Source organism: Pseudoliparis swirei, chromosome 15 (genome assembly GCF_029220125.1).
Source record: "Pseudoliparis swirei isolate HS2019 ecotype Mariana Trench chromosome 15, NWPU_hadal_v1, whole genome shotgun sequence".
NCBI lineage: Eukaryota > Metazoa > Chordata > Actinopteri > Perciformes > Liparidae > Pseudoliparis > Pseudoliparis swirei.
In genome coordinates this window covers 11,200,414-11,226,585 of record NC_079402.1, presented here as the reverse complement: position 1 = coordinate 11,226,585, position 26,172 = coordinate 11,200,414, and the positions used below count along the sequence as shown (strand labels likewise).

Here is a 26,172-nt window from a genome sequence, read left to right as displayed (position 1 = left end):
TACAAATTCAGGCTTTATAGGAGCTCTAATTGTGTTGTATTGCCGTTAAATCGAACTCAACAGTTTCGTAAACTAAGTCTCGCTCCCAACTCGTCAAATACTGACGCTTGGTCAGGATGGATGTGTCAAGCAAACATCGGACTTTCAGCCTGACGAAACCAGGAACCGTAACCCAACCCAGTGTTCAGGTCCTGTGCAAAAGGAGTTTGGAGTGAGGCCGTGTTGGATTCCTCCCAGAAGGAGGATAGGAGATGCCCCTGCGGCCAGTCGTCAGCCCTGGTCGTAGGAGAGTGACAGCGCCCCTAAATCCAGTAGGGCTTCTGCATCCTGGTCCCTATTCTGACTGGAAGTGTTAGCCATGGCGCCCTCATGGGCCCAGAAGGTTGTCAGGTAGCTGCCGGCCTTCTGTTGTGGATCTGAGGAGCCCAACGTCAGCATCAGGACATCATTGACTGGACAATTCCGATGCGGCTCTTCTCCAAGGCTCCAATTACCCTTGTCATCTCTTGTCCAGTCTGCTTCCCAGTGCAGGGACTATATGCTCCTCTAATCACCTGATAGTCCATGTCTTAAATGCAGGTATGATGGTGATGAAAGATGTTCTTTTTACAGCAACAAAGTTCAGGCCAAACCAAAACCAAAGTTCATCACACACACTGTGAACAGCAGCCAACACGGTGTGTGTTGAAGCGTTTGTCTGTCTGGCTACTTGCTGTGTTGCTCCACGCTCAGCACAACATTGTTGCTAATGTGGAATGATTGTTTGATTCAGCCCAGAAGGCCATTAATCATTGAAATGCTTAATAATAAGATGTATCTGGGAAATGTGAAGCAGACTAATAAAACACTATCACTGCTGGTTCTCTTCCGCAATACAGGACTGTCTCAGAAAATTAGAATATTGTGATAAAGTTCTTTATTTTCTGTAATGCAATTTAAAAAAACAAAAATGTCATGCATTCTGGATTCATTACAAATCAACTGAAATATTGCAAGCCTTTTATTCTTTTAATATTGCTGATTATGGCTTACAGCTTAAGAAAACTCTAAAATCCTATCTCATAAAATTTGAATATTTCCTCAGACCAAGTAAAAAAAAGATTTATAACAGCTGAGTGTTTGTCAAGGCTCAGGAAACCCTTGCAGGTGTTTCGAGTTAATTAGACAATTCAAGTGATTTGTTTAATACCCTACTAGTATACTTTTTCATGATATTCTAATATTTAGAGATAGGATATTTGAGTTTTCTTAAGCTGTAAGCCATAATCAGCAATATTAAAAGAATAAAAGGCTTGCAATATTTCAGTTGATTTGTAATGAATCCAGAATGCATGACTTTTGTTTCTTTAATTGCATTACAGAAAATAAAGAACTTCATCACAATATTCTAATTTTCTGAGACAGTCCTGTATGTCCAATGGTATTTTTCACAGAATGTTTCTTCCTTCCAATATTGCACAGGTCCTGATTATGGAAAGCAGGTGAAGTTGATTTCTCAATGTGAAACGTCTTCAGAGTTGCTGTTCAAATAACGAAAATGACCATTACAATTGGAAACGTAATGGTAGACCCCACTCGGCTAAGCTGTCCTAAGCAATTTTGCATATTAATAAATTCCTTTTTAACTGCCAACATGTTTTGTGACATTTATTTTACAACGCACAATAATAATTCAGACACACACAGGGGTATATAGCATAAAAGAAAAGGAACATTACCATTTTAAACTAATAGTGATAAATGAAGTCATTTAATTTCTTTATTTTATGCGAAAGTAGCCAAATAAAATAATGTACCTTTTAAATGACGCGGCAGAAGTTAACACGTTTGTCCCAGGCAACAATTAATTAGTAACACTTTTATTTGTTAACCAAATGCCAATCCCAATTATTAAATCAATGTCCCATGCTTTGAAATGAGACATATAAATTAGATTATCATTTGAGTCTACGAATAATACGACAGATGCTGTATCATTACAGCAGGTGTCTGAAAACCCAAAAGAGGATATTTTCTATCCCCAAACACTGAGAAAGCAGCGATAAATTCTATAAACTCAGACGGAGCCTCTTTAACTTCGCTATAGGGCCCCTCCCCCGCTCAGACGGCAGGTGTGAGGGGTTGGCTGGTGGGATGTGCTCCTCCCTCACAAGGGTAGCGAGGCTTTTCAAGGATGGAGGTCACCACCGGTACGGGTTGTTCATCCCACTCTCCCTGGAGGAAACACATGTATGACATTGGTGACGTTGGGCAGGAAACAGGTCGTACCCTTGATATTAGACTACAATGTGTATTAGATAACTGCACAGTTGTGATTGAACAATATATCGAACTTGTCGTCGAAGGAATCCACTCAAAGCCATTTCCTTTTGTTTTTAATTGTATTTTTTATGGCACAAGCTGTAAGATTGTGAAAAGGCTGCTTCAACCCCCTTTCACAAGGTCCAGTTAAATATTGCAAAGTGAAATTACCAATTGCAGTTCAGTGTTTTGAAACTTTATCTGTCAATTACTTTCTGCTCTCGATATAATTGCTGACCCTCTCATTCAGTGAAAGTATAAACAGGTGGTCATTATCATGATGTCCTCCGAGCATTGGGTGATTGGACGCTGTCACATGATGGGAGGAAAGGTATAGCACTTAAAGGTGGTGTGCTTGTGCGTCTATAGCTATATCTAAACTTATGAGAGATAACTAGTAAATCTCAAATGTATTGCTTTGTATGTTTTTGCTGATTTTTTAATGCTGTCTCGCTCACCCTATGTTTGAGCATGCGGTGGGCAGAGAGGATGGAGGGCCGGCCACGTGTCTGCTGCAGGAGGCTGAGAGGCTGTGGCTCTCCATTGTTGTTTTCATTGTTGCCTTTTTTGTTATCCTACTGTTTTGCAGAAGCTCCTGTCTCTAGTTGGGGCATTGCTTGTCATTCCTTGTAAACGCTAACACCGAGAGCCTGACGATAACCTTGGCTGCTGAATTACTTTACGATTATTTACGCATGATGCTTCACCCAAAATATCTTGAAAGCAGTCTTTCAACTGCCTTCCTGTCGTGGCACCATTAATGGAACACCAACCCTGTACCACAAAAATTACATTCCCCCAGAACTAAAACATAATTTGCAGTTACGTTTCACCGAAACGTATTTCTCTCCAGAAAATACGTTTTCTGGAGAGTTTGTATTTGACGTATTACAAATACGTCTCTAATCAACGTATCTTTGCCGTTTGTTGTCTCGCTTTTCTACAATGCTACTTGTGTTGTAAATTCAAATGAATGCTCCTGACAGCAGCCGTGTATGAAGAGATCAAGCAGTGTGCGTCCTTTCATGAGCCTCAACCTGATGTTTTAAATTAGCTGCTGGTTTCCAAACCCGCTTACTTTATGTTGCGCTACATGTTGCACCAAGGAGGAATCTTTTATCTGGCAAATTATTTTTGATCAAGGCATATATTATATAAATTTTTTGTTTTGTTTTATTTGAATTATTAAGTTTAGAACAAATGGAGTGTGTTTATAAGACAAGTTAATGAGCTGTCCGTGCAACTGATGCCAGTTTGGCTTTGAGCTGGTTTCACTGGTCTCTCATGTGTGTGATTGGGGACTTACAGGAAAGAGGCGTGCACTCGACTGGTTGCAGTGCATGGAGATGGGGGCAGTGTTATAAAGGGAGTCCAGAACTTCTTCAGTGAACGTGTCCCACTGGAGCTGAGAATACTGCTCTGTCACACCAACGTCCCCACACACACACTGGTCCTTACCGTGGAACCTGGAGGGAAGAGCAAGAGGGAGGGTGAAAGATGGCCGATAAAAGTCGGAGGCGGAGGGAGACTGGGAAAGATAATAAACAATAAATGAAAGCAGTCTGAATTGGCATTAGGAGAACACGGTTTCACTTTAAAGGACAAAGCATGTGGTTTTTGAGATCAAAAGGAGTAATCGCATCTCTGGTTCCGGGAGTGAATGGCAGAGGGGGAAGGGGTGCATGCTGAAACAAAAACCAATGGCTTAGTCACCGATGCAAAATGAAAACGGAATGAAGGACGAGGAGAACAAGCAAAAGGGAGAGAGAGAGAGAGAGCTTGCTGGGTTGTGCGTGTGCTACCTGTTAATGAAGTTAAAGTATTTCTGCAGGTGCTCTGGGTCAACGTGGCTCTTGCAGAGCTCCAGCTTAGTTCGAGGGTAGTAGTGAATGTAGTTGACACACATTTCATCCATGATGCTAAAACCTCCCTGAGGACACAGGAGATGTGGATGGAGGTAGAGGGAGGTGCCCCATGTTGCTGTGCTCCGCGGCAATAAGCTGCTGTTGATGCCGTTCGCACACTCACTTCTCTGTGTTGTTATTATAACAGATGTGTTTTTGTTTGATAAGACGAGTCTACAAATTCAGGCTTTATAGGAGCTCTAATTGTGTTGTATTGCCGTTAAATCGAACTCAACAGTTTCGTAAACTAAGTCTCGCTCCCAACTCGTCAAATACTGACGCTTGGTCAGGATGGATGTGTCAAGCAAACATCGGACTTTCAGCCTGACGAAACCAGGAACCGTAACCCAACCCAGTGTTCAGGTCCTGTGCAAAAGGAGTTTGGAGTGAGGCCGTGTTGGATTCCTCCCAGAAGGAGGATAGGAGATGCCCCTGCGGCCAGTCGTCAGCCCTGGTCGTAGGAGAGTGACAGCGCTCCCTAAATCCAGTAGGGCTTCTGCATCCTGGTCCCCTATTCTGACTGGAAGTGTTGGGGCCATGGCGCCCTCATGGGCCCAGAAGGTTGTCAGGTAGCTGCCGGCCTTCTGTTGTGGATCTGAGGAGCCCAACGTCAGCATCAGGACATCATTGACTGGACAATTCCGATGCGGCTCTTCTCCTAAGGCTCCAATTACCCTTGTCATCTCTTGTCCAGTCTGCTTCCCAGTGCAGGGACTATATGCTCCCTCTAATCACCTGATAGTCCATGTCTTAAATGCAGGTATGATGGTGATGAAAGATGTTCTTTTTACAGCAACAAAGTTCAGGCCAAACCAAAACCAAAGTTCATCACACACACTGTGAACAGCAGCCAACACGGTGTGTGTTGAAGCGTTTGTCTGTCTGGCTACTTGCTGTGTTGCTCCACGCTCAGCACAACATTGTTGCTAATGTGGAATGATTGTTTGATTCAGCCCAGAAGGCCATTAATCATTGAAATGCTTAATAATAAGATGTATCTGGGAAATGTGAAGCAGACTAATAAAACACTATCACTGCTGGTTCTCTTCCATAATACAGGACTGTCTCAGAAAATTAGAATATTGTGATAAAGTTCTTTATTTTCTGTAATGCAATTTAAAAAACAAAAATGTCATGCATTCTGGATTCATTACAAATCAACTGAAATATTGCAAGCCTTTTATTCTTTTAATATTGCTGATTATGGCTTACAGCTTAAGAAAACTCTAAAATCCTATCTCATAAAATTTGAATATTTCCTCAGACCAAGTTAAAAAAAGATTTATAACAGCTGAGTGTTTGTCAAGGCTCAGGAAACCCTTGCAGGTGTTTGAGTTAATTAGACAATTCAAGTGATTTGTTTAATACCCTACTAGTATACTTTTTCATGATATTCTAATATTTAGAGATAGGATATTTGAGTTTTCTTAAGCTGTAAGCCATAATCAGCAATATTAAAAGAATAAAAGGCTTGCAATATTTCAGTTGATTTGTAATGAATCCAGAATGCATGACATTTTTGTTTCTTTAATTGCATTACAGAAAATAAAGAACTTCATCACAATATTCTAATTTTCTGAGACAGTCCTGTATGTCCAATGGTATTTTTCACAGAATGTTTCTTCCTTCCAATATTGCACAGGTCCTGATTATGGAAAGCAGGTGAAGTTGATTTCTCAATGTGAAACGTCTTCAGAGTTGCTGTTCAAATAACGAAAATGACCATTACAATTGGAAACGTAATGGTAGACCCCACTCGGCTAAGCTGTCCTAAGCAATTTTGCATATTAATAAATTCCTTTTTAACTGCCAACATGTTTTGTGACATTTATTTTACAACGCACAATAATAATTCAGACACACACAGGGGTATATAGCATAAAAGAAAAGGAACATTACCATTTTAAACTAATAGTGATAAATGAAGTCATTTAATTTCTTTATTTTATGCGAAAGTAGCCAAATAAAATAATGTACCTTTTTAAATGACGCGGCAGAAGTTAACACGTTTGTCCCAGGCAACAATTAATTAGTAACACTTTTATTTGTTAACCAAATGCCAATCCCAATTATTAAATCAATGTCCCATGCTTTGAAATGAGACATATAAATTAGATTATCATTTGAGTCTACGAATAATACGACAGATGCTGTATCATTACAGCAGGTGTCTGAAAACCCAAAAGAGGATATTTTCTATCCCCAAACACTGAGAAAGCAGCGATAAATTCTATAAACTCAGACGGAGCCTCTTTAACTTCGCTATAGGGCCCCTCCCCCGCTCAGACGGCAGGTGTGAGGGGTTGGCTGGTGGGATGTGCTCCTCCCTCACAAGGGTAGCGAGGCTTTTCAAGGATGGAGGTCACCACCTGCAGGTTGTTCATCCCACTCTCCCTGGAGGAAACACATGTATGACATTGGTGACGTTGGGCAGGAAACAGGTCGTACCCTTGATATTAGACTACAATGTGTATTAGATAACTGCACAGTTGTGATTGAACAATATATCGAACTTGTCGTCGAAGGAATCCACTCAAAGCCATTTCCTTTTGTTTTTAATTGTATTTTTTATGGCACAAGCTGTAAGATTGTGAAAAGGCTGCTTCAACCCCCTTTCACAAGGTCCAGTTAAATATTGCAAAGTGAAATTACCAATTGCAGTTCAGTGTTTTGAAACTTTATCTGTCAATTACTTTCTGCTCTCGATATAATTGCTGACCCTCTCATTCAGTGAAAGTAAAAACAGGTGGTCATTATCATGATGTCCTCCGAGCATTGGGTGATTGGACGCTGTCACATGATGGGAAGAAAGGTATAGCACTTAAAGGTGGTGTGCTTGTGCGTCTATAGCTATATCTAAACTTATGAGAGATAACTAGTAAATCTCAAATGTATTGCTTTGTATGTTTTTGCTGATTTTTTAATGCTGTCTCGCTCACCCTATGTTTGAGCATGCGGTGGGCAGAGAGGATGGAGGGCCGGCCACGTGTCTGCTGCAGGAGGCTGAGAGGCTGTGGCTCTCCATTGTTGTTTTCATTGTTGCCTTTTTTGTTATCCTACTGTTTTGCAGAAGCTCCTGTCTCTAGTTGGGGCATTGCTTGTCATTCCTTGTAAACGCTAACACTGAGAGCCTGACGATAACCTTGGCTGCTGAATTACTTTACGATTATTTACGCATGATGGCTTCACCCAAAATATCTTGGAAGCAGTCTTTCAACTGCCTTCCTGTCGTGGCACCATTAATGGAACACCAACCCTGTACCACAAAAATTACATTCCCCCAGAATTGAAACATAATTTGCAGTTACGTTTCACCGAAACGTATTTCTCTCCAGAAAATACGTTTTCTGGAGAGTTTGTATTTGACGTATTACAAATACGTCTCCAATCAACGTATCTTTGTCGTTTGTTGTCTCGCTTTTCTACAATGCTACTTGTGTTGTAAATTCAAATGAATACTCCTGACAGCAGCCGTGTATGAAGAGATCAAGCAGTGTGCGTCCTTTCATGAGCCTCAACCTGATGTTTTAAATTAGCTGCTGGTTTCCAAACCCGCTTACTTTATGTTGCGCTACATGTTGCACCAAGGAGGAATCTTTTTATCTGGCAAATTATTTTTGATCAAGGCATATATAAATTTTTTGTTTGTTTTATTTGAATTATTAAGTTTAGAACAAATGGAGTGTGTTTATAAGACAAGTTAATGAGCTGTCCGTGCAACTGATGCCAGTTTGGCTTTGAGCTGGTTTCACTGGTCTCTCATGTGTGTGATTGGGGACTTACAGGAAAGAGGCGTGCACTCGACTGGTTGCAGTGCATGGAGATGGGGGCAGTGTTATAAAGGGAGTCCAGAACTTCTTCAGTGAACGTGTCCCACTGGAGCTGAGAATACTGCTCCGTCACACCAACGTCCCCACACACACACTGGTCCTTACCGTGGAACCTGGAGGGAAGAGCAAGAGGGAGGGTGAAAGATGGCCGATAAAAGTAGGAGGCGGAGGGAGACTGGGAAAGATAATAAACAATAAATGAAAGCAGTCTGAATTGGCATTAGGAGAACACAGTTTCACTTTAAAGGACAAAGCATGTGGTTTTTGAGATCAAAAGGAGTAATCGCATCTCTGGTTTCGGGAGTGAAGGGCAGAGGGGGAAGGGGTGCATGCTGAAACAAAAACCAATGGCTTAGTCACCGATGCAAAATGAAAACGGAATGAAGGACGAGGAGAACAAGCAAAAGGGAGAGAGAGAGAGAGAGCTTGCTGGGTTGTGCGTGTGCTACCTGTTAATGAAGTTAAAGTATTTCTGCAGGTGCTCTGGGTCAACGTGGCTCTTGCAGAGCTCCAGCTTAGTTCGAGGGTAGTAGTGAATGTAGTTGACACACATTTCATCCATGATGCTAAAACCTCCCTGAGGACACAGGAGATGTGGATGGAGGTAGAGGGAGGTGGAGAAATATAGTACAAAGAGCATATGTAGGTATTAGAGAGGAGGAGATGCAAGGATTACGAGAATGAAGGAAATATGAAGGAGAAAGGTTAAAGAAGGCAACACTCGAGAGGATTCTGTTGCTGTTGGCGGTGTTCAATGTGAATTTACCACTGTAGGCGTGCTCCTATCTTCTGTGTTATAAGTACACTTTGTTATGAGGACATCCCCCTGCAGGATTAAGCACACACAGCGGTTCACCATATGGCATGTTTAAAAAGATCACTGAGGATAATTTAAGGTTACTGACAGGAGATGTGTAATTTAAGAGAGCTAGCGGCCAGTTATTTTATTTATTTTGTTTTGCTGTGTGGAGCTCAGCTGCTCTTCTGTCTCCTGAGAACTTTCTATCACAGCACAGATTTCACAGCCTGTCCCTATTTCCACTCCAGTTAAGCACCTTATACAGCGGCGAGGTATTCTAATTCAATACTTTAAATGCAGTGGGAGAAAAAAAAAAAGTACATCTGGGGCACTACCGCTCAGACGTAGTTGGCTGAGCTCGCAGAATAGTAATTTCCCATTCTTGTCTGAATGTAATATCTTTACACACACAGCGGAAAACTAAAACATAGACCAGTCACTGCTTTGTCAAATACAGGCGTAGAGATCAACTTTATACTTACAGGTAACACATTCGCCATTTTCCTTAGAACTCGGATCGTCTGGAAGAAAGATGACCAAAATCAAACTCAGGACATTAAAATGAAAACCACCCAACATTTAATTTGGGGATTCTAGTTGTTGAACACTAAACCTAAAAGTTAGGCTGTGATGTGATTAGAATAATGCATATGATCTGTCTGAGTGTGTTGAATCAAATAGTGCTTTGTTTTAGTTTTTCCAAAGTCATAATAAAGTTCCTTCTTACCACTGGGCACATTTTTACAATTTTACCTTACTAGCATCTTAAGTTTAGGCTTAATTTGACAATTTGGGATTTATTTATATATTTACACGGCAAGATGAAACACTGTTTGCTTTTGATGATTTCCTTAGAGGCAGCTTTCACAGTTATTAAGCGTGTGTGCGTGTGTGCGTGTGTGTGTGTGTGTGTGTCTGTGTGTGTGCGTGCGTGTGTCTAAAGGTCTATTAGCTTTGCAGCAAATGGTTTGATAAAGTCTTCGTCTGCCTATAATGAGGCTGCATGAGTTGGAACAACACCACCACACAGGTACACTCAGATTAGTCTAACATCAACAGCAGCTGGAGATTTTATCAGGCGGTCTAGCAGATGTCCTTCTCTGCCCTGTGTGTGTGTGTGTGTGTGTGCTCCAGGATAGTGTGCATTAAAAAAACACATCAGATGTTGTCTGCTGCCTCTTAACAATGTTAATGTTGTTTGTCAGTTCTGATGTTGAGTTGCTCTTTTCTTTTATTCATTATGTCATGCTGCTGCCCTGTGGATGAAGAATATAGTGTGCTGTACCTTATGAGGCCTGCTGGAATTGTGACCGATCGTACAAGCAAATACCGGTACATTGCACAAGAGCTCCAATAAAAGCTCACGTTATTGTCTATTTACTAAGTAACAACTTTTAAAAACTACTACGACTGTAATAGTGTCTTACTTAACTCCATAGAACGGCAGGGTTTCAACATATTTTCAAAAAATTGCCGACATAATGACCCATTCAGCATTTGCTTGTTTTCCTAATACCTATATGGGTCACCTGCTGTGAAAATGAACAACACATTATAAGCCTTTATTGTAATGAGGTGGCAGCTTTTTATTTTAAAAGGTGCAGTAGAATCAGAGGATAATCTCCGTCCCAGTGGCACACGGCTCAGTGTGATATGAAGTGAAGCTCGTTTTGATCCAATCTAATAAAGTGTGAGATACAACTCACAGAGGTAGATCTCTGCTCCGAGTTCCTCCGGGTAAACTCACCTGGTAATGAGCACTGAAGTGCTGGTCCTCCTGTACCACCTCCAGCTCTCGGCCTCCCCTCACCAGAACTGTCCTCACCCCACGCCCCGCCAGGTGGGTGTGCAGCTGGGATGCAAATACATGGATTCCTCCTGGAGGAAAAGCCTTGATAGACCAACAGACAGACAAAGAAACAGATGTTTTAAGGATCGAGCTCCAACCAAGGTGTGTGTCCTTTAGGGACCAACAACTGAAGAAATGTGGCAGGCCAGCTGGAATATTTTTTTTTTTATACATACAATCTGGGTACACTTGGAGGTGCAATATCCATTAAGGTAGAAGTTGTGTTGTTTGGGTGGGATAGCCATGATGGGAGTATAAACAAGACCCAGCTCCATGATCCCTGCATCGTACCGCCTCAGACTCTGGGTGAAATGTAACCGTATCCCCGATGAGTCCCGACGGCCTGCGTGAAGAATATCATGGAATATTCAAATAAGCAACAAACAACTGGTTCACATGTCGATCATATTAAAAGATGCATGATCGGAAAATACCTAAAGCACGAAAGAAGTCAAGAGAATTACGAGATAGTTCTGTAGGAGTTATGCCTATTGTAAAGTCAGATCAGGGTAACAAAGGCAAAGTCTGTGCCGACTTATACGGGCGAGATCAAAAAGTCTGATCATTTTTTAATGAATCGCTCTGTTCAAAATAAACCCAGCAAACATCGGGAGAGGTACAGAGAATCCTGCTGCTGTGGGCATGTGTTACTGCATGTGCTCAAGTTCAAGTGTGTGTAAAATGTGTGTGTATGTACCAGATATGAGGAGAGGGTTGTGGTAATGGACCTCCAGACGAAGGAACCTGGAGGAACCTGGTCCACCCAGAGGCAGCCCTGCATCAGGAGGATAGTAGAAAGCCTACACACACACACACACACACACACACACATACACATGCACACACACACAAAATGTTCCTTATGTGCTTAAGTCAAAATAGAGATGCATATCCTTTATTCCAGTATTTTAAAATAGAGGAAGACGGTGTATTAGATAAAGGAACCAAACTATTTCACAGGCGGGGACTTAAATGTCCTAAAAAAATAACAACAAAAAATTAAATCAAGGATGGAGCTGAAATGAACTTTTTTTTAGCTCAATCCTTGATGAAGGCAGACGTTGTTATAGGATGACATCGAGAAGTCACCCAGATGCATAATTATGTGAAATATGTGCCAATTAGGTGTTGCATGCATGTGTGTATCTGCCCTCTCTGGAGTCTTGACAGGTGTTCCTCAAACGTCCAGATGAGAACGTTTTGAATTCACCCACCCATGTCTTAAGGTTAATTATAGGCTTCCACTCCAAACCACCAGTGTGATCCCAGTCAAAGTGGGTACACCCAAAGAATCACTCGTATCAGTCTTATTCATCTTCTTGCTCACTCGGCAGAGATGATAGATGCCTCTGTAGCTCCACTACTGTGGTTCTCTAAACTGTTTGGTGATGACTGCTAAAAATAGCGGCAATCCCACTTACAAACTCACAACCACCCACAGGATCTAAAATTGTGACGGGAACAGATTGAGAGATAGAAAGAGATTTTAAAGTAATTGTGATAGAGAAAACTGATTATTAACAACACAATCAGTCAAGCCTTCAAAGCATCTGTTCCTTATCGAGAGCGTTGTTGAGGAATCTGTGAGTTGGCTCAAACTGGCTCCTTTATTTATTTGCAGATAATGATTGTTGCTGGTTAGACTTGTGAGGTATATTTTCTTTTTCATCCTCTTTGGTCCTTGGTTTCTGAGTTGTTCTGCTTACTGTGGCAAAAACTACATGTTGACTCCCTGCTGGCCCCATGGGCCTCAAACCGCCATGCTTTTATGAAGGAAACTTGATTTAATCTTGCTTCATCGTCAGTATCTTCACCTATTTCACACCATCTTCATCCACTTCTGCTCATGGACAAAGTTTGTAATGGAGGAGAGAATTGTTTCATTTAATCTTGTTTAATGTCATAACGGTAACATTCACAGAGACTCGCAGTCGCCACTCCACAAGAATCTCGTTTTCTCTTGTGCTGTCTTCTCTCTCCGCATTCTGACCCTGTTGTATATTATTGTTTCCCTCTTCTTTCAAACTTCCTCTTTGTCCCTTGTTTTGTGTTTTTGCGAGGCCGCGTTTTCCTTCTGATGCGGTGCCGTGTGAGAATGGACAACACTATTAAGAGGGAATGAAAGAGGCCTGAATATTTCCCACCTAATCTTGTCTTCACAGCTCACAGAAGGCATCCTGCTTGTTTTTGTTTGGCTAGCAGATGATCCAATCAGAGAGGGGCCAGGCTGGCCGTGATACTGTGGGGAGCGGAGCAGAGAAATATGATGACATGCTCACTGTTCCCTGTCCTCTTTGCTTTATGTGACCAGCAGGCTGCTTGCTTGGTCAGCCGGCTGGTTGGTAGCCGTGGTGATTTAATGCCTGATAGACGACTGGCTGAAGAAACGGGTGCCAACTTCTTTTTCCCCCCCTTGTAGCTGGTTAATGAGCAAACTGATTGTTTTGGCCACTTGGGGGCAGCTGAATAAACCCTAACTCAACATTGACATATTACCTTAGAACACTGTTAGCACTTAGCAGTGGCCGACCCAGACACAGACTAACTTTAGCATTCATTTGGAGTCATGTTTCGGGCCAGCTGATGACTGCAAGTCCACTATTCACTCTCCTTGTAACTTTGTTTTGTTCTCCACCAACTCATGAGAGAAATCTCGGTCTCTTTAGCTGCTAAATGCAAGCAAGCTGCTTGTCGTTTTATCCACTGTTAATATAAAGTAACTTTAGATATATTGCTGTGTCAACGAATACAGAAATCAGCCTGTAAAACACTCATGGACATGACCTCATTATCCTCAAACAAACAAATCGCAATGTATTCATGTGTGCATTGGAATGTATGTGTGTATCGTTCCGCGTACTCATTTGTGAGTCTAATTTATTTGTAAATCCTTCTGTGTTCATTTGTAAATCGAATATATTTGTGAATTGTTCTGTGCGCATTTGTGAATCTTTGTTTTTGCATTTGTGAGTCTCTCTAAACTACCAAAGCTCTCTCTAAACTACCAATGTACAGATATTTGTGGCTTCCACTCGTGTTTGTCGAGTGTCCATGCCCACCGGTTTGTGAGTATTTGGTTCTGGGTTTAGTATAGTGTACTTTCCACAGACAGACTGTCTCTGAGCTCTTAATAGACTTGTGCTGCGTGTGGGATTATCTTTACAAGGCTTTCTGCTTGCTGTTCTCGGCTCGGATATTACTTCTGTGGGAGTTTCTGTTTATCTCTCATAATAGATACGAGGACACGACCAAAACTCATTCCAACTCTTTTTCAATTAGACACTCTGTGTATTAAAAACTTTTCGATAGATGTGTTTTTTCTGCTTTTTCAAAGGGTGTTTGTGTGGGTTGGTTGTTGCATCTTCAGGGTTAGGATTTGGCTTTATTTGCATCATAAAAGTTCTATTCAGGTAGGTGGTTAGAATATGCTTTTAGCACTTTCGTTTTTGTTTTAGGGAACTGAACATATACTGTCGTCAGTGGTAGGTGCCCTGAAGGATAGAAGTAAAGAGATGTGGAGGAGTGTGTGTGTGTGTGTGTGTGTGTGTGTGTGTGTGTGTGTATATATGTGTGTGTGTCTGTTTTCCATCATACCTCAGCACCCATAGCCCATGCAGCGAGCACATGGCGGCAGAAGTTGAGCTTGTCCGGCTTCATCTTGTCATCACAGGAGCCGCTGTACTCTGGAACATCGCGTGTTTCCGGAGAACATTCGAACACTTCCATGTGATGCACGATGGCCTCGTTACCTGGAGTTATCAGTGACTCATACTGACAGGAACAGAGAGAGAGAGAGAGAGAGAGAGAGGGAAAAGTGAGAAACGTGTTCTTCAATACCGCTACCTCAGACAATATTCTTTTTTTCATCAAATGTATTATATGCCACATACTGTGCAATTGCTTTCATATCTTATCATATTTTCAGTTTTCATACTGGAATTTTTTCAGATTTCTAAGAGGAAACATTATATGATGTTTGTTGTGTTTATACAATTTCTTAGATTTATATTTCTAACCATGACAAGGACCCTTTTGTTCAGTTAGGCCCAGCAGCTAAACAAGGAGCAATAATAAAAAGCCTCTGCACCGCGTCCATCCTAAACACCCACAATTCAATGTTAAGTGTTTCCATTTGTAGAGGCTTTTATCAGCTACCATAATAATGTGGTTCTTTGGCATGTTTTCAGGCAGCGCCTGTATGAAGCACCAGTAGGTGGTCTCTTGATTTGGGATGACAACGTTTGGCGCCACAACGTCCAGCGTCTGCACGTCTGGAGGCAGGGTGGGTGATGGCGTGTCGGGGCGCAGCATCAGCACCCGCTGAAGTCCTGTGTGGATCTGGGACAGGTTCAGCTTATCCAGTGAGGCAAGTGGTTCCTCCAGTAACCCATAGAAGACGTGCACAGTTCCCTCCTGAGCAGTCACAAAATAATCAGAAAAGAAAGCATGTTCGATGGCTGCAAAACGGAGCACAAATGAACAGCCTCGAATGGCAAGCGGAGAACGTTTCATTATGTTGTCATGGTGATGACCATTTGTTTCTGTGTCTGCCACTTAGAGGTCTGATGCGCTACCATGGAAACCATGATCATTTTAATGAATGTTTCAGTGTAAAAGTGTGCTGATCAGTCTGTGTCCTCATCAGAAACCATGAGCTCTCTATGATGATCGCTCTTGTTGCAGAAGTGGACACATCACAAACCGCAGACACACACCCTCCTATACACACACACGTACACGCTGTTGTTATGTTACACAAATGTGCACTTAAATGCCATCTTTCACACCTTCCTAACTATCAAGTTAATTTAATTCAGGATGGGCAGACATCCTTTTGGCTTGAGGCCATGCAACATAAATAAGTCATTTTTTGGGGGGAATCTTTTTTTAATAACTGCAAACTCAAGATTCTACAAAAATAGTGGACGCAAAAGAGAAACAGAGACATAACCAAATGCCTCTATGAAGTGTGCATTAGACACATCGTCCCTGACATGTGCACAGACGGACTCAGTGTGGAAAGAAAGACGTGACACACCTCTATGAGGTAGTCCCTGGGATCACAGGTACTGAACGGCCTCTTGAAAAGCAGGTAGAATCCGTCAGTTTTGTGTTTGGCATCCATCAACTCGTAGTCTTGTTGGCTGTCCAAAGAAACGTGACCCTCATCGTCGCTCCATGCATCCTGAAGGAGAAGACTCATATTATTAATTTGACAAATTAAACCTGTAGATACAATAACCACCAGAGAGGAAACAACAAGACATGAGAGAATGTTGAAATGGGTCAATCACATTTAGACTAGAACATACATCATCTTTTCTTAAGGTTTTGAGGTCTTTTCCATTTTAACAGAGGAGTGGAGGGGGTAATTGGGCCCATTTCAGGGGAGCTTTGTGTCCATGCAAACCAGGTGGGAGGGTAGACTAAAGAAAAAGGTCAACTAAAATTATATTGCAGAGAAATATCCAGTGGTTGAATTTAGCTGACATTTTTTTTACGGATAAAGTTTTTTGAGACGCGAAATAAAGTTATTTTTCTTGCCAAATCGGTGTCATTAACAAGAGGAGGGGTCATGTTGCTATTGTTTGTTAGTTTTAAGGTTAACTCTATTATTTATACTATTTGAAATTTTTCAAAGAAATCAGTGAAACGGTGGCGGTTCGTGCTGTGAACCTTCCAGCTGTACAGAACACACGTCTCTGCCAGGAGGCTTTGCACCAGCTCAGTCTTTCTGCTTCTGTTATTTTTCTCACATTCATATCTGTCTAGAATAGCACCTGAGATCGCTGTATTTCTGTCACCCTTTCGGCCCCTCTTATGCAACCGTTCCACACAAACTGCACGAGATTTTAAAGACAACGATTTTGAAAATAAATACAAAATATATAGCAATCTGAAAATAATTTGTGCAGTTTACAGTGTGTGTTTTGTGTGCCACTACAGAATACACGAGCTACGACATGCGGATGACGGACAGACGGACTCATATCTTTGCCTTTTCTTTAAGCCTTGAATTGGTCATGTTTATGTATAAATGGGTGTTTTGTTTACAGTTAGGTTCAGGTCAAGATTGGAGAGGGCAGTTAGCTCTGCTTTTGGTGTAGTTTGGCTTTTTCTGATGTAAGTTGGAGTCCTTAAGAAAAAAACATGTTCGGTAAAGAATAGTCTGTCTTAAAATACGACTCGCATTCCCATATGTACAGTATATGTATTCCTCATTCAGATGAAATATTACACATATCACATCTTAAATATGTACAAAATATGATGGACAAAATCTGCTGTTGTTGGTTTTTATTCCGTAGAGAATACTTGCTTGCTGAGCTTTGGCGGAAGGCTAATAACACAAAGAGGAAATGATGTTTCTGTAACTTTGTAAGATATTTAATTGATTTGTCAAACTCAGACTGCTGAAGCCTCGTATTGACTTCCACTGAACTTAAGGATTCACTTTTACACAGAATGAGGATCCCCATCACTTACGTTATGAATGGATTTCTTCATGGCCAGTCGAGAGAGAAGGAGCAATTACCTTTTGCTTATAACAGTTTCAGGTGTACATATGAGTATGTAAGTATTGTTTGCATACTGACTTAAACATATTCAAACGTATCCTTATTTAGGTCCTGATGGGGACTCAAATGAGAAATCCTGAGGGTGTCCAGAAAATATAAACTACAAATTATCACGTCTCTTATTTTGCTGTCAACTAATTGGTATCACTAAACATACATCATATACCTATAAATGCGCATCAAGACAAGAAACGTCATCTGTCTTCATATCTCTGGTATGATACTGAGACTTAGTCTTAAAATTCAAATCTCCTTTTGACATTTGACAAAAGGGATTTTAGAAGTCAACAAAAAAAACACTAGGAATAAACAACGTAAACAAAGACTGGGAATTGATCATCGAAACAGAGACACTACTAGAGACAGAAATAAATACAACAAACCAACAGGAGACAAGAGGAAGACTGGCACAATATACAGGGGGAAAACACAGGTGTACGGCATGAGACAATCAGGGAGACAGAGGAGTGTCTGAGGGCAGGTGAAGGGAATGAACCAATCAAGACAGAAGAGACACAGAGGAGACACAGAGGAGAAACAGAGGAGACACAGAGGAGACACAGAACAGGGCATTACACTCCTCCCTTATGCACCTACAATGCAGAGTTCTTGTTTTTATTATTAAAATTCCTTAAAAAAATGTTTACCTAACACTTATTATAAAGCACAAAACTAAAACTAAACCATGTATTCATATAAAAAAGAATCCCTTGAATATTACATTGTAGAGCGTTAACCTTAAAGGTAGTTCACGATGCGACTGGAGGTCTAGGTCAGCACTATTTTAGTAACAACAACATATGGAATTAATGTGCTCGCATAAAAGGATGGACTGGATTCATGAGGCACAAGTATATGTCCCCCCCCCCCCTTCCTAAAATAAAAAATACAACTTCACATTTTATTGGAGTTTTCTGTTTGTTTAAAATAATAAAATAAAAATGCTTATTTTTATTCCATCGATGATGACAGCCAGAGGAGAAGCAAATATGTCATTATCCTAAACAAGTAATATTAGCTTTAGAAGATTAATGTTAAACATTCTACAAAGGGTTAATAGATGGTCTTCATAAATTACAAACACAGGATAAATCTGCAGCCACCAACACTGGGACTTGATGTCACCTCTTTACATATGTTGTATCCATTGAATCCTTTTGTTGGGTTTACATTAGACTCTTTCTCAATTCATATTGCAGTCAAAGTAAATGTAGATCTATTTAGTGAATTAACGTTCTTTACTGTGATCAATGAAAGTAAGTGATATGTAATATTATTGTAATATTTTAGCGGTTAAAGTAGAACAAGTTGGACATAAAAAGCAGTCAACGCATTTCGCTTATGACCTGAAATTAAATCTGGCTTCCATTCTGCAACAACACCGGCGTGTCGTTGAGTCCAGAATCAGAATCAGAACGGTTTATTGCCAAGTGCGTTACACATTCAAGGAATGTGGCTAGGTGAATAGTGCATATACACGGTGCAATACGATAAGACACAATTTAAAAAAGAGAAAATATAATGAACAAATAACAGTATGTTTAAAAACAAATATATTATTAAAGTGGCATGTGTATACGAATGCCACTTCCAGTGTGTAACAGTGAAAAGTTAGTTATGTGAATTATAAAGACACCAAGAGCTGGTTTCTGAACGTGCATCATGAATTCACCAACCAAGTATGTTACAGTCTCAGTTCTTATGTCAATAATACGACACTGATCAAATAGAGCAGATCAGAGGTTTTGAAGGAAAAATAAAATGATACTGGATCATTTTTAGCTGCAATTAGTATTCACCCTGGCTTTTGCTTCTCATTACTCTTTCCATATAAACCTTTAGACAAAATGCTTGTGAAAAAGAAGTTAAATGGGGTTTTCATGGCAATATTAATTGTTTTTCCCGAAAAAAAATGTTCAGGGGAAAGAATTCTTATATCTGTTAAAGTCTAGTGTGTGGCGAAATGAAAATGAGACCTTCTGCACATCTTAATTATCACAGGATTTAATTTTGATATGCTAATAATTGCTACAGATTCCCCAAAGAACTGCAGCTATTAGTGCAGATTGAGTGATTTCCAATTAGCAGGGGCCGATAACATCCTTTGTGACTATGTGATCATGAAGCAAGCCGTCCGCCGGCTCCTCGCGCAAAAACACCAATCTCACGCCTCTGGGGCCACAGACAGAGGAGGGAAACCTCCATTGCTCAAGGACTTTCATGTAATCCCGCTGCATTTATGAATTTGACAAGTGAGTGAGCAAGAAAGTAAAACTATTTTATTGTACACCTTGTGTAGAAAACCACTTGATATCCACACCTTTTTAGAGACAAGACTAATGTCAATCTCAGGTTTTTATTTTTTATTTTACTCCCCAAATTCTTTTAAATGCAATAATTTGGAAGACAGATTATACAAATAAAACACATTCCTGCTTACCCCAAAGTAGCTATGAGCTCCAGAGTCCCAGAGCACCACCAGGTCAGCGTTGGTCAGCTCCCCGCGGTCGGACATCCCCAGGACCACGCCATGTTTGATGTCTGCCACCCTCAGCTCCATGTACACCTCCTGGTCGGCGTAGCTGATGTTCCAGGCCAGCTGGAGATCCCCTCGTGGGTCAAGGGGCACGCGGAAGGGCATGGGGAGAGGTGGGAGAGGGCTGCGGGTGCTTAATTTAAGGCCGGACACTTCGAGAGCATTGGTGGGCGCCTGATACGAAGCCACCAAGATGACCATGAGAGCAGCCAGGGCTGTGAAGTACATGATGGTGATGTCCTGAAGGCGCAGGTTCTTATCGCAGATTCTCATATCCTAAATGAAGGATCCCAATCAGTGTGGTCGCAAATTGTTTCACTTCTGTTTTGTCTCTTCAGCCAGAGTTTAACAACAATGTCCTCAGCCCTGGAGTTACAATGCCATAGTTGTATGGTAGATTAAACTCTCAAACACTCACTGGTTTTGTTTCGTCTTTTCGGCTCTGCTCTCCTTTCTGGCCACAGTGTACTCACGAGCTCCCTCGCAGTGGTCAGGTGAGGTTGGTTATTCTTTTCTTCTCATGTTTTCCATCCTCCCGCTGCCCTTGTTTTCTGACAAGTTTGACCTTCGTTTGAGTTTCACTAATCTTTCCAGTCTTTAGGTTTCTCTGTTTTCAAGCACTTGTGGGAATTGTCTCTTTCTTCTGAGCAACTGCTGTCTCTCTTGGTCTCATCCCCCTCCCAGGTTTTTAAGAGACTCCTCCCTTGTGAGTTTCCTGTTTTTATCCACTCTAATAGTATTACATTTGTTGAGGAAAATTGGATTGTATCCTTTAAGCCCCGGGCTCAACCATGATTCTGCACATCTGCCCGCCCCTAATTGATCCTAATTCAACCATGGACATTATCAACGACAATCTGCTTACTCTAACTACACTTTATTGCTCGCTCTATCTCTGTTTTTTTTGCTTTAGTAAGCAGATATCATATATTTTCTTTCAACATTTCCTGACAAAAAGTATTTAAAACACTATAACCTTCAACTTGCTTGTTGGGTAATTTCATTCAAAGTGTATTCAGGGGGCAGCAAGCACTTGGAGGTGAAAACAAGGCATTGATGCATGAGGCCCTTTCCTGATGCCACCGCCTCAGGCTGCAGAAGACCTAATCAAAGTGTCAATTATGGGTTTCAAACGCGAGAGGGAAACATTCGAGATTGGTTTAAAAGGTCAGAAAAAGCCCTTGTAGAAAAATGTGTGCTTGCTGATACTCTTTGGCCCGTCCCCACCTTCACCACATTTGAAAATCCCTCCAGCATAAAAAGATTAGGAAATAGAAGCTTGACATTGCAGAACATCTGGATTTACAGAAAACAACACACCGTCAACAGAGACAACAAGAACCGTAGCAAATCTGAATTACGTCAAGTTCAAAATGAGGAAATGCATTTTTAATAAAGTCATTTAAAATAAATAACACATATAAAAACACATACTTTTTTTTTAAAGATAATGGAAACCAACATTAAGAGTTACAAAAAGGGTGTATTGATAGAAATCTTCATATACAGTCTGATTATATGTATATATTTGTTTGTATATGGTACACTTCACAAAAGCAATGCAGTCCAACGCGCTGCAGCCTTTAAAAGGCCTTGTTCACACACAGGACATGGCACTGTAAAATAAAATCAATGATGGCTGTTTTCCATCTAGCTGCTTCAGTTTCAGGATCCACGGTGTTGCGCATGTTGCCTCAATGTCACACTCTCATGACTCACTGGGACCCTTGAATCAACCACAGCTGTTGGTGATGTTGTTAGTAACACCTGCTTTTACTACTACGACGAGCCAAATGTCTGCAGGGAAAAGGTCCTATTCTAAGTGATGTCACTGGTTCATGTTTCCCTCCCCTTACAGGTTCTATAAACCGGATTCAGAGCATTAATGTAGTAGCCAACAACTATTTGCTATGTAAAGATTGAGTGGAGTAATGTCTACCTCACCAGAGAATGAAGTCGCTCTCCCTCTGTGTGTGTGTAATCTGAGCTTCTCGGTGCTTTGTCTACATACCCAGCTATGAGCCGCCGGCTCAGCCGTCGCCATGTTGAGAGCCGAATGGAGGATTATAATAAATATGCTCTGATATCCGTTTTGAGCACCTTTTAAAGGATTGCTGTCAATTGGTGAAGTATTTACTTGGAATGGGAACTTAAAGAAAGTAAGAAGACATCAAGCACAAATAACTAGCAATCAATGCAAATAATTTCTAAGAAGAGGTTTAAAGGAAGACGGTTATTTGAGTCATGGAGACGTTCTGTAGCCTTCACGTTACGGGTTAACGGTTAAAACATGTGTTTAACTAGAATGGGCACTCGGTAGAGCGCATACCTTCGCATATCACAAGATTGGGCATTGAATTATGAACATTTTGGCATTAGTTGCATGCCAATTGGATCAAAATTGACCGTGCTATGGTAAAAAGAAGATTTTGACCTTTTCATGACCTTGACCCTGACCTTTGACCCGATCGATCCCAAAGTCTAATCAAATGGTCCCCGGATAATAACCAATCATCCCACCAAATTTCATGCGATTCGGTTTACAACTTTTTTTGTTACGCGAATAACACGCATACAAATAAATAAATAAATAAATACACGGCGATCAAAACATTACCTTCCGCATTTTCAATGCGAAGGTAATGATTCTCTAAAGAGCAACTGACCTGTAGTGGTTCAACTTCTCTCCTTGCTGCATGGATGTACAGGTGTACCCCAGTGACATCCCTGTTGGGTGTGGTTACAGAGGCTGCAAAGGACCATGCTGACCCCACCCAAGTGAAACAGGCTTTCAGCCACAGAGGGCAGTGAAGCTCTGCGTACAGGATGGATGGATGGACCGTTTGCAGGAGATGCAAACTCATTTGTACATCTGTTTTCATGCCATGAGGGGCTGATTCAATACATTTCAAGTTCCAGGGAAAGCTCATCATCAAATGTGTTGGAGAACATTTTGTACATGACGTCAAACCATTTAATCCATTTTCCGTAAAGGAAAAGGTTTGGATCCAAACAGAAAGCGGAGCGAGCAGAACAGAGAGGCAGAGACTGGTTAATGTAATAAAGGCTGTTAGCCCCTGAGGCAAGATGTGTGTCTCTGGCCTTCACGTGAGGCTCAATAATGTTCTCTTTCTCTTTGTGTCTTTCTGTTTCGTGACATCTTTTACGCCACAGCACTTCTAGTTTTCTACCAGTCTGTCTCTCCTCTGTCGCACTGCTGTCTGCTAGTGACGATCACCTTCGCTAACCGTCTTCCTGTCATGTAATTTCTTTTAGATACACACTTACCTGTCTGCCGCCGCGACTGACGTGTCAGCAAACATAAATGTCCTAAAGTCAGCTGTGATCTGGAGGGAATGATGGAGAAAGAGTGGGACAAAATGGGGGATGGCTGGGGAAGAACAGATTTAGGGAGCGAATAATGGTCCTTTGTGTAATCGTGTGTGTGTGTTTATGCAAAAAGCCTTGGGGTCTATCTGACATTATCCTGCCAAGGATTATTCAGATATTGCTCCCCAAAACTTCCCATCATGCTTTGCTTTCAGTTGAGGAGAAGCTGATCCACGTACAAACACAAAAACACACAAAGAAATGCCACAAATAATTGTGATTCTATGCAACAACTGATCTGTAGTTTATGCACATAATTGTATGTTTTATTTTATTGCATTTCATTTAGTCTTATCGCATTACAAGTTTAATACAAATCAATACTAGTCAATAGTCCTGCAACATGTTCATCGTCTCAAAAACTGCATCAGAGAGATATTGTGTTGATTTAGCTCGATGGTCATTTTAGTGTAAGTTCTTTTCGATACATTTATAGAATTTAATTTATTATCAGGTTTGCTTAGGAGTGCAACAAAATGACTTCACAGTTACGCCTTTTACAAAGACACACCAGGAACTACAACGAAATAATCAGGAGAATTTTTTGAACAACAATTCAAACAAGCTTTCACAAAAAGCATTGAAAGGAGGCTCAAGAGCTGTAACCCATTATATTTGCAGTAATTCAACTAAACAAAACTTTATTTTTAAATGTGGGCCTTGTGACCTAGTAAACAATATTAAAACTGGATTTTTATACAGGACCTATATCGAGTTCAATGCCTCATTGTTGGGTGAAAACACAGAATCTGCATTAGATGAAGCTTATATAACATTTCTGAACAGCAGACATTGTGGCCTAGTGGCAATTACAGGTTAATACCAAATACTCAAATGTAGTGTAACAGACCCATAATAAGTCATCATAAAGTTTGCAAGTTACACAGCAATATCTTTCCAAAGTTTGCTATAAGTAGCTAATGTTAGTTCTTATAATAAAGACCAAGTATACAACCTGAATATATTGAACTGAGCAACAGTCTGTTTTTTTGCTTATAAATACAACTTTTATATGACACAATAAATGTAGTAGTTTCACTTTAAGCGGTGCACATTCCTGACAAGTTTTCGAAACACCAAAAAAGATGTATATTGATTGAGTTAACCTGGGACATTCGCGACCTCTAGAGGTCAGGGGCCCAAGGCAGACGGCCACATCTCCTGTTTGGTAAACCAGCGCGTTGCAGCGGTTGATGTTATTGGGCATTGCTGTTCATTGATAACACACACACACACACACACACACACACACACACACACACACACACACACACACACACACACACACACACACACACACACACAGACAGACAGACAGACAGAGAGAAAAGGAGAGAGGAATGGATAAAAGCAGAGTTCCCATCAACATGACACATCCAACCATCTCATTCTCTCTCGACATAAATATTTTATTGCAGCACCCTCTCAAAGTGCACTAATCTCCACTTCTGTGAGTTTGAATAATGAATGCAATAAAAACTCACACTGCTATACTCTTGACGTTGCCTCAAACTGCCCCCTCGTCTGATCTGAATAAGATAGGTGATCCGTTGAACGGGTGGATTGTGTAATAGAGGAGACGATGAGTGAAGAGATGAAGAAAGATGGATGAAGAGAAACTAGTGAAAAAGTATCCTTGCAGGGACAACTGTGTCCGATGTGATAATGGAATTTAATGGACGTTTCGTTCCAGACCGATGGACAGTTTGTTTTTCCACCTTGGGCAGAGGACAGATGTACTATCTTAATTATATTCTTAGAGTTGGCTGTCATATATGCATATACCTTGGGTGATTCACTGTTTCAACTGGAAGTGGGAAGCTTAATGAATCTTCTCGGAAAGCAAGGAGGACATGAGTGTCTGTGTGACGACCCATGGTTGTACATTTGCAGAGTGTGTCTGAGGAACGTCATCCTTATGACCCTTTTTTTGGTTTATTTCTCCAGACTTGCGATGATGACCTTTTGACACAGTGATATTTGATGTGATGAAAATGTCTCGCCAGGTCCCCCGAACTAAAATTCCAGCCGCACTCAAAGCCATCGAGTCAAACGCACACAGCCCACGGACCCCCCACCCCCCTGTCTCCTCTCTCTTCTAGCACCACCATGGCACTCTGAGCCTGTGACTAACGCGCCATCTCTCGCGGCTGCACACTCCAGGCTGCCTTCACTCACTAAAGAGCCACCTCTGAATTCAAAGCGCACGAGACTCGTCCTCGCGCAGCTCGGCGGAAATCAAGCAAATATACAACAGCCGTGCGTGAAATATACCGGATAGCCTTTTATTCTCTACGACCAGCAAACTGCGGACACTTTATCGCCCGAGAGCGACTGCATGGCCGGCTTGTTATTCGCAAAACATGGGTCGCAAAGAGAGAAACGCGCTGGCGGCGGGGAGGATATAGAGAAATAGATTGATAGAAAGGAGCGAAACGGAAGAAGAAGATAACAAACAAAAGTCGCGCGTCCAATGGTGGCGGAACACGGAGCAGCAGCACAGCAAATATCTGACCTCGACCTCCTCCGACGGGGGGAAACTGGTTGTTTGAAATGAAGATGTCGAGATGTTCTATCTTCCCGTCTCCTCCTCCAACACACATGCTGCTGAGGCTGATGATGATGTTTGCGTAGGAGTGTTTTATTTTGCGGGCAGCGTTGCTGAACCAGTCGCTGCTGGTCAAACAACTCCAGACAAGCGGTGGATGGAGCTGCGTGTGGCCGGCACATCTCTCCTCAGATATTGTTGTCGGAGCCGTATTCTCGTCCCTGGGGTATTTTCCAGTGTTTTTTCTGCAGAGTCTGGAATTGGACAAAGGATGGTTGGCATGCGAATAACAAGAATGTGTCTGGAAAAGTAGTCTGGCAACAACGAATACGAGTATTTTGCAAAGGACGCATATGATATTTCGTCTTTTTTTGTTTTGATGAACAACTCAAGAGGATCAGGCACTGCTTGGATCATTTGGACTCAAGTCAGCTCCA

At 41.4% G+C, this 26,172-nt stretch overlaps 1 protein-coding gene across 1 annotated transcript; it reads right to left on the bottom strand.

The window, feature by feature from the left end:
* Positions 1–1,849: 1,849 nt before the first annotated feature.
* Positions 1,850–20,070, bottom strand: dbh (dopamine beta-hydroxylase (dopamine beta-monooxygenase)). The gene is made up of 12 exons (XM_056433343.1): positions 19,702–20,070; positions 15,722–15,868; positions 14,839–15,096; positions 14,278–14,454; positions 11,381–11,483; positions 10,860–11,026; positions 10,582–10,725; positions 9,317–9,355; positions 8,802–8,861; positions 8,485–8,612; positions 7,989–8,148; positions 1,850–2,214 (listed from the first exon to the last, which is right to left on the bottom strand). Exons 1-12 carry the CDS (start codon positions 20,068–20,070, stop codon positions 2,101–2,103), a joined length of 1,866 nt encoding a protein of 621 aa, XP_056289318.1. The 3' UTR covers positions 1,850–2,100.
* Positions 20,071–26,172: the final 6,102 nt, after the last annotated feature.